The sequence below is a fragment of the Nyctereutes procyonoides genome, unplaced genomic scaffold (genome assembly GCF_905146905.1).
Source record: "Nyctereutes procyonoides isolate TBG_1078 unplaced genomic scaffold, NYPRO_anot_genome, whole genome shotgun sequence".
NCBI classification, from domain to species: domain Eukaryota; kingdom Metazoa; phylum Chordata; class Mammalia; order Carnivora; family Canidae; genus Nyctereutes; species Nyctereutes procyonoides.
In genome coordinates, this window is record NW_026575051.1 from 17,303,490 (window position 1) to 17,318,761 (window position 15,272).

The 15,272-nt window shown below is 35.5% G+C and overlaps 1 protein-coding gene across 3 annotated transcripts in view; it reads right to left on the reverse strand.

Annotated features, from left to right (window-relative positions):
- MMUT (methylmalonyl-CoA mutase) overlaps positions 1–15,208 on the reverse strand; it is a 31,850-nt gene extending 16,642 nt beyond the window's left edge. The window contains exons 1-8 of one of the 3 annotated variants that reach the window (XM_055330746.1): positions 15,123–15,208; positions 12,415–12,840; positions 10,734–11,101; positions 7,098–7,255; positions 5,583–5,754; positions 4,339–4,587; positions 1,499–1,610; positions 352–467 (exon numbers count right to left, since the gene is read on the reverse strand). In XM_055330746.1, the coding sequence (XP_055186721.1) occupies positions 352–467; positions 1,499–1,610; positions 4,339–4,587; positions 5,583–5,754; positions 7,098–7,255; positions 10,734–11,101; positions 12,415–12,799 (1,560 nt within the window). In that variant the 5' untranslated portion in view covers positions 12,800–12,840; positions 15,123–15,208. Of the gene's footprint in view, positions 1–351; positions 468–1,498; positions 1,611–4,338; positions 4,588–5,582; positions 5,755–7,097; positions 7,256–10,733; positions 11,102–12,414; positions 12,841–14,817; positions 14,990–15,022 lie in introns of those variants that run through there. The other 2 variants (XM_055330745.1, XM_055330747.1) reach the window with 2 other exon arrangements.
- Between the last annotated feature and the right edge of the window lie 64 nt (positions 15,209–15,272).

Genomic DNA, 15,272 nt, shown 5'->3' on the forward strand with positions numbered 1-15,272 from the left:
AGCATTTTTTTTTTTTTAAGATTTCATTTATTTATTTGACAGAGAAAGAGAAAGCACAAGCAAGGGGTAGCACCAAGAAGAGGGAAAGAGAGAAGCACACATCCCACCAAGCAGGGAGCCCAACAGGGGGCTCAATTCCAGGACACTGGGATCATGATCTGAGCCAAAGGCAGATGCTTAACCCATTGAGACACCCAGGTGCCTTTAACTTTAAATTTCTTTAACTTTAAAATGTTGGGAAATAATGCCCACCTCATGTAGTTGTTATGAGGCTTAATAAGCACAACAATGTAGGGGCTTATACAGTGCCGAGAATATAGAAAGCACTCAAAAAACGATAGCTGTTATTACCTTCTTGAGTTTTTCAATTTGTTTGTTACGCACTGAAGTATTATCAATCGCCAGAACTTCCACAGATTCTTCTTTTTCCAATTGGTACTTATTTACTCCAACAATTATTTCAGAACCTATTAATTTCCCAGAGGAAAACAATATGTAGACAGTAATGCTCTGATCATCACTTACTTTCCCTATAAGCTTAATATTTTTACATAGTATTCTTAAATCCTAATAAAACTTCAATATAGATCAGCAAAGTATATCCCAATAAAATGAGAAGAGAGGGGAAAGAAAAGTTATGTATCAGAATCTCTGTAAGGGATTTTTTGTTTTACTATTGTTATTTTATTATGCTTCCCAAACTATATGCTTCCCAGAGTTTCTGATAAACACTTCTAACACTACAAAATTAAAATAATAATAGCAGCAACATCAAGATTTATAAGGGAGAAGATTAACATCCAATAGCATTTCTAATATATTCTTGAATTCTCTTATAACCCAATCACTTTTAACAAAAAGTACTCTTAAAATTTAAAAGCAATAAAACAGAATTATAAAGATGTTTAGATGTTTCCTGAACCCAGTAAGAATATATTTTGCCTCAAACTACCAGATTATTACTGTATCTAAAGACATCCTGCCACCCACTTCTCCTTATTTCCTTTATAGAACTCATCACAATCTATAATTATTTTATTTGTTTACTTGGTCATTTTCTCTTACTAAAATGCAAGCTTTAAGCATGCAGAGAGCATGTCTAACCTGTTCACAGGTGTATGCCCAGACATGGCATAGTGCCTCAAATACTAAAAACTAAAAAAGTGTTGGCTGACTGAATAAATTAATACTCCAATGCAAGCATAATGACAGTATCTTTAAAACGCTGAAGATATCCACCTATACACTATACACACACACACACACACACACACACACACACAATGGCATACCTCCACTCATACTCTACATATGCTTACCCATGTGCATCCATGCAAAAATACAAAGAGACAGATAGATAACAGAGATAAAACATTTTATCCAAGTTTCATTTTTCCATTATTTTTGTCTTATTAACTACATATATTATCTTCAAACAGAAATTAATATCTCTTTTTAAATACTAGATTCACATATAAATGTTTTCATTTTATCTTACCAGAGTCTATCCTTGCCTGCCTTCGGGCAGCACATTCTTCAATTCGAAGTTTAGGTATTCCTTCTGCTACAGCTTTGGCCATTCCACCCATCTCTTCAATTTCATCAATGAGCTAATATGAAAACAGATTAGTAAAACTGGAAAAGAATATAAAGATATTTCTATAAACTATACAATAGTTACACTATATAATTACTGATATTAATAAAGTCATAAACTATTTTAGTGGCAAGTTTAATGTTTCATAAGAAAATAATTAAGTTAACATCAAGAGCACTGGGATCCCTGGGTGGCGCAGCGGTTTAGCGCCTGCCTTTGGCCCAGGGCGCGATCCTGGAGACCCAGGATCGAATCCCACATCTGGCTCCCGGCGCATGGAGCCTGCTTCTCCCTCTGCCTGTGTCTCTGCCTCTCTTTCTCTCTCTCTGTGTGTGACTATCATAAATAAATAAAAGTAAAAAAAAAACAAAAAAAAACATCAAGAGCACTGATTAGTTCTACAGAGTTAGGGGTGTCTGGCTGCCTTATTTGGAGGGAGCATCCAACTCCTGATCTTGGGTTGGTGAGTTTGAGGCCCAAGCTGTGTGTAGAGATTACTTAAATGAATAAATAGAAACTATAAAAAACAAAAAGAAAGAAAAAGAAATTCTATACAGTTAACAATACACTATTGTGTATTTGAAAGTTGCTAAGATAGTAGATCTTAAAAGTTCTTATCACAGGAAAAAATTGTATAACTGTGAAGTATGGATATTAATGAAACTTATTCTGGTACTCACTTCACAATTCATATATATACATATATATATATCAAATCCTCATGTTGCATATCTTAACCTAACACAACATTATATGTCAATTATATCTCAACTAAAAGAAGAAATTATGTACTTAAAGTTACTGAATAACAGAAAAACTAGGACACAGAATATAGAAAACAGTCTTGTTAGTCTTGAGAGAAAACTAACATCAATTCTGTAATCTTATTTTTAGTTACACAAGCAAAATATTCATGATCACATAAATAAATACTCTTTAAAAATATATTCCAAAATGCAATTTTATTTTTGATTTGAGCAGCAGAGTAATGATATTACTCCATCTTTACCGATACTAGAAAATACCTAAACCTTTAATCACCGCCTCATATATACACAAGACAGTGGGAAAATAAATGCTGGAAGGGTATATGAGTTAGCTGAAAGGAACAAAGTTAAATTTGTTTTTTTCCTGAAGAATTCAAGAAATAAGAATTTGTGTTGGATTCAAAAGAAGTCAAAGCTAAGATAGGAAGCTAAAAAGAGGGGAATACTTTAGAATTTGCAACTACCCCTTTCCCATTCTGTCAAGAGAAAATGCCTTGACGAAGTTTACTACCCGCAGAAAATGGACCAAAATTTACTTCTGCAGAAAAGTAATGGGCTATTAAACACCAAGTACAGAAAGAGGCAAGGATAAGATGTCTTGTTGAAATAAAAAGCTGCATTCTGAATAATAAGACTAAAGACAAAAGGCACATAGAAGAAACAGACAATACGGGATACAGAAGAAAACTTTAAAAAATATAATTACTATCCTCAGAAAAGAAGATTAGGTTCTGTATTAAAGAAACAAGTAGTATTAATATACAAGGGAGAAATTCAGAAAACAAAAATGAGCTTTTGAAAATTAAAAAAATGATATACGAATTTTAATATATAAGTAGAAATTTAAAGTTGATGACTCTTCAAGAACACAAAACAGAATCTCACAGATGAGTTATATAACAGATAAGAACATCAGAGTATCTTTTAAGAAGATCCTTATCCAATAACTAGGAGTTCCAGAAAGAGAAACCACAGAAAAAATGGCAGGGAGGAAATTATCAAAAAAAAGTAATACAAGACAATTTCCCAGAGCTATGAGAACACGAAAGTGGGCGAGATTAAAAAAATGCCCACTGAAGGTCCAGTGCAATGTAGGAAAAAAACACGTACACCAAAGTCCAGCAACTCAAAAAATAAAGAGATCCTAAAACTGTTAGAAATTTCCTGAGAGTGAAAATAGCATGAGATTTCAAACAGAAATAGTTGGAAGTTAGAATAAAAAGCTAGGATAAAAAGTAGATCAATGCTTATACACTCCCAAATGAAAATAATTTCAAACACAGTCAGACTATCAAATCCTGAGTAGAGTGAAGACATTTTCAAACATCCAAAGTTCCATATACATCATCTCCCAGTTACCACTTTTAAAGGAGGTTCCTATGAAGTGTGCCTCAAAATAACAAGGGATAAATCAACAGAGGTAGACACAGGATTCTAGATACAAATTCAACATAGCGGACGTAAAAATAATTCCCAAGATAATGTCAAAGGGAAGTCAAAGGACTATAATGGTCAGCAGGTCTAGAGAGAAACTAGAGAGAAAAATCAAAGGAGAGCATTGGAGGTTTCAGAAGGATATATTCATACTATTGAGATATAATTGTATTGGTAGTATTATAAGACAAGAGAAAGCAGAGGTAAAATCAGCTAAAATACTATACTACCATACTACAAAGCAATAGATAATGATGGACTTAGACCTAATACATATGTGTAATTTTAAAATATGGAGATAAAAACAAACAAAAATGATGTATTTGATTCAAGGAAGCAGGAAAAAAGTAAGTAGAAGACAAAGGACTACTTTATTATGCCTTTTAACACTAGTAGGCTTTTCAATTCTTTGAACAAAATACTTTAATATGAATACACATGTATTTTTAAATTATGTTTCCACTTGTATACTATTAAAGTTGAATCTGAAATTCTTTTTCTCTCATTTTATAAATCTTGATATAAATAAGAGAAACTGACCTTCAAGGCAGCATCATAAACATCATTTGTGAGAGATTCCATCATATAGGAACCTCCCCACGGATCAGCCACTTTGGGAATCCCAGATTCTTCTTGAATAATGATTTGTGTATTCCTGGCAATTCGAGCACTTTTCACAGTTGGCAAACCCAAGGCTTCATCAAAAGAATTTGTGTGCAAAGACTGAGTGCCTCCAAACACTGCTGCCATTGCTTCTATTGTAGTACGAATAATGTTATTATAAGGATCCTAAAACATTTAGTGAAAAGCAAAAAGGCAAAACAAAACAACAGTTGATAAACGATGCTATGATTAAGCAGTGGCTGCTGTATACTTATCTTGCCAATGTCTACACTAGGCTTCAGAATATCCAATAAATTAGTAGACACCAGACTTAACAGGCACTCAGCAAATGATTTATTAATAAATGATAAATGAAGCAGATAAACAACGTACTATGAGATAAAAAATCTGGATTTATTCTGTTCCTGACTGAGATCCGCAAATCACTGGACTTTTCTGAACTTTAGTTTCCTTAACCATAAAAATGAGGAGGTTAAGACAAATGATTATTAAGGCTTCTTCTAACCCTGAAACTGTATTTCTCCATTTATAAGTACCTGAAGTTATATTTAATATGGATATATTAGTTTTTATTCACTTTTAAATGTATAAGAGCAATGTAACTTTAAAGTTATGAATTATTTTTAATGCATCAAAATAATTTAATATATAAAGAAAATGCATGAAAAAAGATCACCAAACGAATTTCTAATAGAATGAAATTAAAACACTCACATGACAATAGCCTTTAAATGGGTCTGTGTGCATGCATACTTACTTAAACATAACTAAAATATTTTATGTGCACAAAATTTTAATTAGGCAATTTTATGTTATGAATTTTAACTCTTAAAATTACTTAAGACAATATTAACTAAGTCATGATTTTTACTTCTTCCTTATCATCACTTTTTTTTTTTTTTATTTTTAAAAAGGTAAAACAGCACTACAGGTAAGTGGATTTATATGATTTTATATTGTTAACCACTAGAGGGAGCCAGCTTTATTTATTATAATATGTGTAAAAAATCTAAATGTGCATTATATTTCAGAATGATAATTTTCAAATATTAACAGCTGGTTTCTTAAATCTACTTCCTGATTGTGCTATGTTGCTTATAAGACAATATATGACTAAAACTCTACACTTTATATACATATATATATATATATATATATACCTGCTCAGTAAGTGACCATCCAGATGTCTGACAATGTGCTCTTAGAAGAAGAGATTTAGAGTTTTTAGGCTGAAACATTTTCTCTACTAAGTGAGCCCAGAGTCTTCGCCCAGCTCTCATTTTTGCTATTTCCATATAAAAGTTCATCCCAATTCCCCAGAAGAAAGACAACCTAAAATAGTAATGTTAAGTCCATTATTTGATTATACTTAACAACATAAAATGGAAAATAAAACTAATTGTATCACACACTAAAGAAAATAGTGTCCAGATTTTAATTTCAAACAATTTAATTTGAATTAGAATCAAAGAATATATATTAAAGTAGCTTTAAACCTAACAAAGTACAGTTTTAGGCACACAGAAGAAAGGGCTGTGATTATTTCTAAGAAATTATTCACTTTACAATTGGTTTTCTTTATAAAAGAAGTTCCTCTTGCACCCTTAAATAAAGAATGAATAGTTATCCAAAAATAAAATACTTCAAGAATACCCAATATGTAATTCAGGGGTCACCTACACAGGGAATCAAACAACAAACTTGTTTTCTTCGGATAGCAAGAAGTTTTCCTGTTTTTTTTGTTTTGTTTTTGTTTTTGTTTTTGTTGTTTTTAAGACTTTATTTATTTGAGAGAGAGAGATAGTGAGAGAGATCGTAAGAGAGAGCATGAACAGGGAGGAGAGCACTAGTGGGGAGAAGAGGGAGAAGCAGACTACCCCTGAGCAGGGAGCCCGAGGCCAGAATTCCCAGGACCCCTAGATCATGATCTCAGCCAAAGGCTGACACTTAACCAATGGAGTTACCCAAGAGCCCTTGTTTTGTTTTGTTTTTAAAGAATAATGATATATTTGGTCTAGGCATACATTTCTCCAATTGCCCCCAAGCCCACTACTCCTTTTTATTTTATATTCTGCACCTAGTTGCACATTTGGTTTACTTGCCTGTGCCTAAAGGCACAAAGGCTGTGTTTCTTTCTATAAAACAAGGTGAGTCTGAAATAAAGAAATTAAAAACTAATAAAAATTCTTGATATGCCTTTTGCTGTTCTCAGATATTTGTCTCAGGATACCTTTTCATTCTTAAAAATTACTGAAGATCCCCAAGGAATCTTTATTAGGATAATATCTATCAATGTTTTATATATTAATTCATTAGAAACAAGAAACATAGGACATAAGTAACATAAATAATATTTTTATGAAAAATAAGTATACTTCGTTAAAGAATTGTAATAAAACAGTCATTGTTTTACATTTTTGCAAATCTAATGTGTGGCTTCAGGGAAGACAGCTAGAATCAATATCTGTTACCAGAAAGAGTCAAATTTAATTCTGAAATTTAATTATACACAGTATTGGCTTATTCTCTAATTAGTCCTCCAATAAAACATAAGGGAATCTAGTGTGACATTTATATATACAAGTTAATTTTATCAATAGGTCTACTGTACACTCATAAATTGGTCCTAAAAACTTTCCTAATATTGAGACAATCTCTGTGGTCAATTTACTCACCTTGGTGCAAATTCATCAATTGTCAGACCAGCTTGGAGTCCAGTTCTACAGTATTCCAACCCATCAGCTATAGTATAGGCCAGTTCCAGGATGGCATCAGCCCCTGCTTCCTGCATATGGTATCCACTGATTGAAATTGAATTAAATTTTGGCATGTGCTATAAAAATAATAAAAAATATAGCAGTGAATAAAAATTTTTAAAGTTTCTATTAAACCCATTTTCTAAAAGACTATTATTTTTAAATGATGTTCAACTCAGATATATTAAGTATACTCTTTAATATTAACTGAAAATAATGCTTACTTTGTTACATTTAATTCACTCAATTTAAGTGGTGATTCAATGAACCATCATAAAAACTGCACCTGTTTTATTTTCCTAGTGAAAAAGAATTTTCACTAACCATTCTTTAGAGTCAAAGTTTAAAATAAATTAGTTGAGGTTAGAAATGCAACCAACCATTAGTCTGAGAATTAAATAAGACATCTTTAATTCCAAAGCAACAACTATGACCTCTTACGAGGTTCTAAGATCTTGTAACTTTGGGCTAATTTGCTGAAGATACATAAATTTAAGTTATACTAATTATAAATTTTATTATTTGAATGAAGTCATTAAACATGAACAAGTACATGGTAGGGAAGGAAAGAGAAAATGACTCAATCCTTAGTACTATATATTAAAACACAACAGGATAAATACATGGTTTAAAAATCAAAGATTTCAATTTGACTTACTGTGACATTTAATGCTAAGCATACCCAACACAGGTTCTTTCTAGCAAAATCACTATGAGAATGGCATTCATTTCAGAGGGCACCTAGCTGGTTCAGTGGGTGGAACATGTGACTCTTGTGGGGTCGTGAGTTTGAGCCCCACATTGGGTGCAGGGATTACTTTTAAAAATAAATAAATAAAAAGATTAAAAAAAGAAAAGGGCATTTCTACCATTGCCCTAAAACTTTATATTAGGGAGGGTACATATCATACATATTCTGTAAAGCCTCCAAATTTTTATCCTTCCCAAGAATTGGCCAAACATAAAATAATAAAAACTTAATCACTGAAACTCACTATGATAATTAAGAACATGGGCTCTAGAGTCAGAATGGTCAAAGTCTAGCTATGTTACTTAACTAGCCGTAAGACTTTAGGCAAGTTTCTCACCCTTGTTATTCCCTAGTTTCCTAAAGCATAAAATAGAGGTAATAATTATGCCTCCCTCATGTTAATTGTTATAGGATTAAATGAAATGATTCATCTAAACCATTTAGCATTATGCCAGTAGGCAATAAGCATGCAAAAAGTGTTACTTGTTGCTGCTGTATGCTATTGATCTGCAACTTACCTTTTTTTGTTTTTAAAGATTTTGTTTATTTATTCATGAGACACAGAGAAAGAGGCAGAGATACAGGCAGAGGGAGAAGCAGGCTCCTTGCAGGAAGCCTGATGTGGGACTCGATCCCGGGACTCCAGGATCACGCCCTGGGCTGAAGGCAGGCACTAAACCACTGAGCCACCCAGGGATCCCCTGCAACTTACATTTCTTAGTATTTTATTTATAATTAACCAAAAGCAATTGAAAAATGTTCCATTGCAAAAACAGTAAGAGGACTGAATTACATGGAATTGAGAGGTTGCCCAAATATATAGTTTATAAATAAGAAGCAATAAAACAACTAGGTTCTTCTCTACAAAGAGGAGTTTAGTAGCAGAATTTCTTTAAAAATAATAGAAATACTGGGATATTAGAATATTATTCAGCCTTAAAAAAGGTGGTTAATTCTCATACATGCTACAACAGAGATGAACCTTGAGGACACTGTGCTAAGTGAAATAAGCCAGTCACAAAAAGACAAATAGTATATGATTACATTTCTAGGAGGTAGCTAGAGTAGTCAAATTCACAGAGATAGGAAATGAAAAGATAGTTTCCAAGAGCTAGAGGGAAAAGAGGATGGGGAATTACTATTTAATAGGTACAGAGTTTTAGTTCTCCAAGATGCAAAAAGTTCTGGAGATGGATGGTGGTGATGGTTGCACAACAGTGTGAATGTACTTAATGCCACTTAACTGTACGCTTCAAAACAGTGAAGATGGTAAATTCTATGTCATGTGAATTTTGCTACAATTAAACTTTTTTTTTAATCAAGAAGTTGACAGTTTTCAACGTACTTCAATATAGCATTATTATGTCAGTATATGCAACCAGCACTTTCATCACTTATGTGCAGGATTATATAAAGCAATTTTGAACTTGAAGAGGATACCAGGAGTTTTACAAAGGTAAAATGCCCAACAACATGTAACAGCATAAACTGTACAAACTGCTACTAACTATTCATTTCTCCACTCTCCTCCTATAATACCTGAACCATAAATGCAGAATGCCAATTTACAAGAACTATACTTCCAATCTTCTCTCATTACTGTGGGTATCCACTGGGATAAACGTGGTTGCACTGGCCAGGAAGTGAGTCCACTGGGATAAAAGTGGAACTAGGGATTCTTCCTTCTGGAAATTCACCTTAAATCAGAGGAGCTGAGTCCATCCCTCCCTTCAACAAACACATCCAGTGCACCCACCTCCTCAACCATGAGTGGCATAGTAACAAAAGAGGACAAGCAAGATTAAAGGAGACTGGAACCCTGGTGGCTGTGGAGCTCCCATACAACCAAGCTCTTGACAGCCTACTTTCCAATTTCTTTCAGACAGAGGGTCGACTTCTATTTAGTTTAAGCTACTACTATTTGGGTGTGTATGTCTGTCATATGCTGCTAAATGTATTCCTGTGCATATGTTCTTGAAATTGAAAGGGGGGATAGAAATATACAGTTCTATACAACACAGTTCACATGGGCAGAGATCTATGAAAAGAAATAAAATTGCCAAGCGTAAAGGCTAAATACTGATGAGACGAGGCAATGCTTGGCAGGAGTTCTTAGACAACAGCAATTATAAGAAATAAAAAAGATTAAAAAAAAAGTTTCATGGTGGAGGAGAGATGGGCCCTTGGCCATGAAATAATATAGTCTAACCTTAAGGTAGATTAAGAGAGCATTGCCAGCAAGAAGCAAAGTGTGAGTGATGGCAAACCTACTTATTAATTACTCAGAGGAAGACGAAAGCGCTTTATGTTTCCCTTAGAGAGATTGCTACAAACACAGAACACTGTAAAACCCTTCTTTTCCCACCACTCTGATGGTGAAGACAACCTAATTCAGAGGTGAAATACCAGGAAACTCATTCTAGATGCAGATATAAGCAATATCTTATAAAGCTGTTATTTTGTCTGACCCCGGTGTATACTTCAAAACTGAATATGAACTCTGGAAAGAAATAAAGAAGTATAAATTATGAGCCCTCCTTGATTCTAAAAATTACCAGGCAAAAATTTTAATAAAGAAAATACGGTACGCATCTAATGCTCAGATTCCTATAGATAATAACAGACTAATGAGTACATTAAAAGCAAAACATACAAATTAACAACACACATACATAAAACTCATACTCTGACTTTACACTAAAATTATTATTTTGACTCACTTATTAAATTCAAATTAGGTGATATTTTATAAAAAGTCTTACATCCAAAGAAGTAAAGCAAATCTCATAAGTAGCAGGAAATACCTGTGCTGTATATTGGAAGATGTCAGCAATAATTCTCATGGATGGTTCGGGAGGAAAAATGTAAGTATTTCTGACCATAAACTCCTTTAGTATATCATTCTGGATTGTACCAGTAAGTTTCTCTTTAGGTACGCCTTGCTCTTCTCCAGTTACTATAAAAGTTGCAAGAACTGGAATAACTGCTCCATTCATGGTCATGGAAACCGACATTTTTTCTAAAGGAATTCCATCAAAAAGAATTTTGGTATCTTCCACGGTGTCAATAGCAACTCCAGCCATTCCAACATCACCACGAACTCGAGGGTTGTCTGAATCATATCCACGATGTGTTGCCAGATCAAAGGCAACTGATAATCCCTGCTGACCAGCTGAGTACATAAAGAAAAACAATGTAGGATTTAAGGAGTCTGGCACCAAAGTAAACTCATTTACATTAACACTACTAAAGGAGTTGATTCATCTCATCATAATATATATTTTTTAACATTTTTATGCTCATACATGTCAAAACAAATTTAAATAAAGATAGTTCACTTCCTAGGTTGTTTCCCATGTGGTAAAATGCACAAATTGAGTTGCAGAACGGAAAGAATAAAACATCTCACCTCATGTCTGAGGATCTTTTTTATCTTAGCACTTTTTTAAAAATAACTGAAAGTATGTATCTCTTAATCTCCTTCACCTATTTTGCCTTTATCTTAACAATTTCAGATAGAAATATTTTTTAAGGTACACAAGAAGACCTATTTATAAATAGTTAACATAACTTAGTATCTGTATGCTTATATAATTTAGTTCTTGTATTTAATAGCGTAGTAAACAAGATGTCCTGGCTATTCAAATATTCTGGAAAACAGAATTATGAACACTATGCAAAAAACAAAAAGTGTACACTAAATATAAGATCAGTCCTTTATGTGTAATATAAATGTACAAATCCTCAAATTTAGCATTCAAATATGATTTTAATACAGATCAGATAGAAAAAATAATAGTTAATATAATTTTGAGAGACATGAATGCCAGACTGCACTAGATATATTTGTACATTATCGTTGGCTTATTACTTTACCTGGGCATCTTTTAAATTGTTTTCCCCTTCAGTTCCCATCTTGACAATATTAATTAAAAGGTTTTTTTTTTTTTTTTTTTTAATTAAAAGTTTTTCAAAGAGAAAGCCAATGTCTCCTTTCATCATACAATTTCACCTAATTTGTTTTACATAAAGTGCATGGCTTGTTTTTGGTTTTTTTTTTTTTTTTTTTCTTAAAGATTTATTTACTTATCTGAGGGGCAGGAGCCACAGAAGAACAAGGAGAGTCTTCTTTAAGTAGACTCTGTGCTGAGTGCAGGGCCTGACCCAGGGCTCGATCTCAAGACCCTGAGATCATGACCTGAGATGAAACCAAGAGTCAGATGCTCAACTAACAGCACCACCCAGGTGTCCAGCCATTCATGTTAACTGTTGCTGGCATTCAAGAATTTAGCAGTTTAATGTGGCTCACCTATCCTTTGACTATGGAAGTTGAAAACATCTATCTTTTTCAGAGTATAGTCTTAACCATAAAATTATAAAGTGACTATCATCTTTACCAAGATTAACCAGTGTCCCTTCAAAAGAAGCCAAGAACAGGAAACCTATGTTTGATTATGAATATGATGTGCTGCATTAAAATCTCACCCTTAATATTGTCTTTATAGAACTTATTGCTTTCTTCCACAGTACTAAAACCAGCATACTGACGGATGGTCCAGGGCCTAAAGGTGTACATGGTGGGATATGGTCCACGTGTGAATGGCTTCACTCCTGGAAGTTCTTCAGCTAAGTCCTTGGTATCCCTGCTAGAATATAAAGGCTTTATGGAGATCCCTTCTGGAGTGTGCCATATTAAGTCTTCTGGGTTTTTGCCTTTCAACTGCTTTTTAGCCAGGGAAGCCCATTCTGGGTGAAGGGGTTGTTGCTGATGCAGAAGTCGACGCCATATAAGCCTGAATCCTGGTGACTCTTTGAGCTGCTTCAGATGGTGCGGTGAAAGCAAAAGAAGCCGAGTCTTAGCCCTCAACATGATGGAGCATGAAAAACACTCAAAAAAACCCAAGAACTGGCCTAGAAAAAGAAGCAGAGTATACATGTATTCACAAAAGGCAAAATGGGAACTATTGGTGGAAAGAGAACGAAGGCAGCATTTTAGTATTATTTCAGCTCTTCTCCTTTTCTGGTTCCAATACTTTACATTTTGTTAACTTTGGCCCCTCTTCTCCACAACTACTATCATTGTTCTAGTCTTCTTAATACTTTCTTAGCTGGTTTTACTGGCCAGTCTTAACCCCTCTAATCCATTCTACAAACTGACACCAATGCAACTATGATTATGTCACACTTCACTTAAGATTTCTCAAAGGTTCAGCATCATGTAGAGGATAAAATACAGCCTCCTAATTTTTTCACTGAAAATATTTTTACAGCTACTTTATGACAGGCATTGTGTTGGGTGCTGGAAAAAAAAAAGTGGTGAATAAGACAAGTAAGACAAATTCAAGGCCTCTATGACCTGATCTCTGCACACCTCTCAGACTCATCACTGCTTTTGTCCTCTACACCTTTTGTTCTAGAAATATTGGATAATCTACAGCTCACTGCATATATCAAAGTTCTGTGCCTTTCTCTTGCTCTTTCATCTACCTAGAATGTTCTTTGGCTAATGTGGCTAAGGCATCCCAATACATAGGGCTTTCTATGTGCCAGGCACTGCTGTAACAACTTTATAAGGAGTAGCAATTTTAATCCTTTATAAAGAGTAGCAACACCAAGACAGGTACTAATAATATCCCCATTGTACAGATGAGGAAACTAAGGCACAGAAGAGCCAACATTTAAACCGTAGGCAGCACTAGGTTTAAAAGTCCTTGGGGGATCCCTGGGTGGCGCAGCGGTTTGGCGCCTGCCTTTGGCCCAGGGCGCGATCCTGCAGACCCGGGATCGAGTCCCACGTCAGGCTCCCGGTGCATGGAGCCTGCTTCTCCCTCTGCCTGTGTCTCTGCCCCTCTCTCTGTATCTCTCATGAATAAATAAATAAAAATTCTAAAAAAATAAAAAATAAAAAAAAATAAAAGTCCTTGTATTTAAATAATACTCACAGCCTCTCCCTGAACTCAAAAGCTGGACTAAATGAGCTCTTAGGTAACTGTTTCTGTTACACATCAATCATCTTCCATAGCATATTAGAACACTTTTTTGTGTGTTTATATAAAACATATTTAAGATGTATTTCATATTTATACAAATACATATATAAAATAAATATATACGTATAGCGTCAACATACAGAACCTAATATTCTAAAAAGGCTTTGAGATGCAAAGTTTATTAATATATTCATCATGCCATATGATGTATAAGGCAACAAGTAAAGTGAGCTTAAAATCATATTTTCCATACCGTCTCCTGTCAATTTAATGAGGCTTACAGAAAAGTAAGAATACCCAACATTTGTCAGGGGGCTGTGAAGCAAAGGGCGGTTCTGAATGAAACATCTTTTCAAATAATGTGCTTTCACATTAATATGGCAGGAAAGGCTAGAGATACCTCCAATGTTCAGCTAATTTGGGTTGGAGATGACAACATACAGCATGCAAATTACATTGAATATTAGAATAATATTAGTATAAACCTATCTTTAAATATAAGAAATTGTTGGGAGAGAAATCACCAAGGGATTTCAAGCTCCACACAAAAACACGTTTATCCAAGCTCTGAAAAACCTCTCTCGGTCAGGGTAAAAGAGAACAAGTGAATAGTTTACAGTTTTCTGTCAACGTCGATCTGTCTTTCCTAGTCCGCCCCTTACCCTTCCCTCCACCTGTATACACAGTCACTTTCAGTCCTATCACCTCGTATCCAAAAAACCTCAGAGGAACAAGAGCCGCAGCCTAGAGCGGAGGCAGCCGCGGAGGCAGATCACCCTCCCCCCGCCCCATAATCCTGCAAGCGCCCCCTGCCTAGCGGAGTCTCGGGGTGCTGCGGTGGCCAGGGAGGATGACGCCGCGCCCCGGGGGCGAACAAGCACCTTCTCTGCAGCATTACCTCCTCATTCCCACGTGCGACGCTGGCAGTGAGAGGTCGGTCGGGAATCTAGAGCCAAGGAGAAGGCAGAGGAGAGCGGGGTGCCGTCACCGTGGGAAGAGGAAAAGGACAGGCTCAGGGGACAGAGGGAAGTGGGGAGAGAGAAGCCACAGGAAAGGAGGGAGCTGAAAGGCTGCCGCATCTCGAGGCGCCCAGTCTTACTCACTGGCTGGCCTGTCTCGGACCTCGACTGTGAGAAAGGGCGGCTGGACTCCGGAACCCCAAGCCCCGCGACCCAGAAACACACAGCCCAGCTCCTCCCTGACCTTGCGCAAAAGCCAGCTGGAGGGGTCAGGGGGCGTAGGCCGACACCGCCCTCCCTGCCGCCAATCTCCTCGCGCTTCCGTGGGCGCGCTTCTGATGACGTTAGCGCTGCGACCCGAGGCCCGCCTCTCCCGACGGGCGTTTCCGGTTTC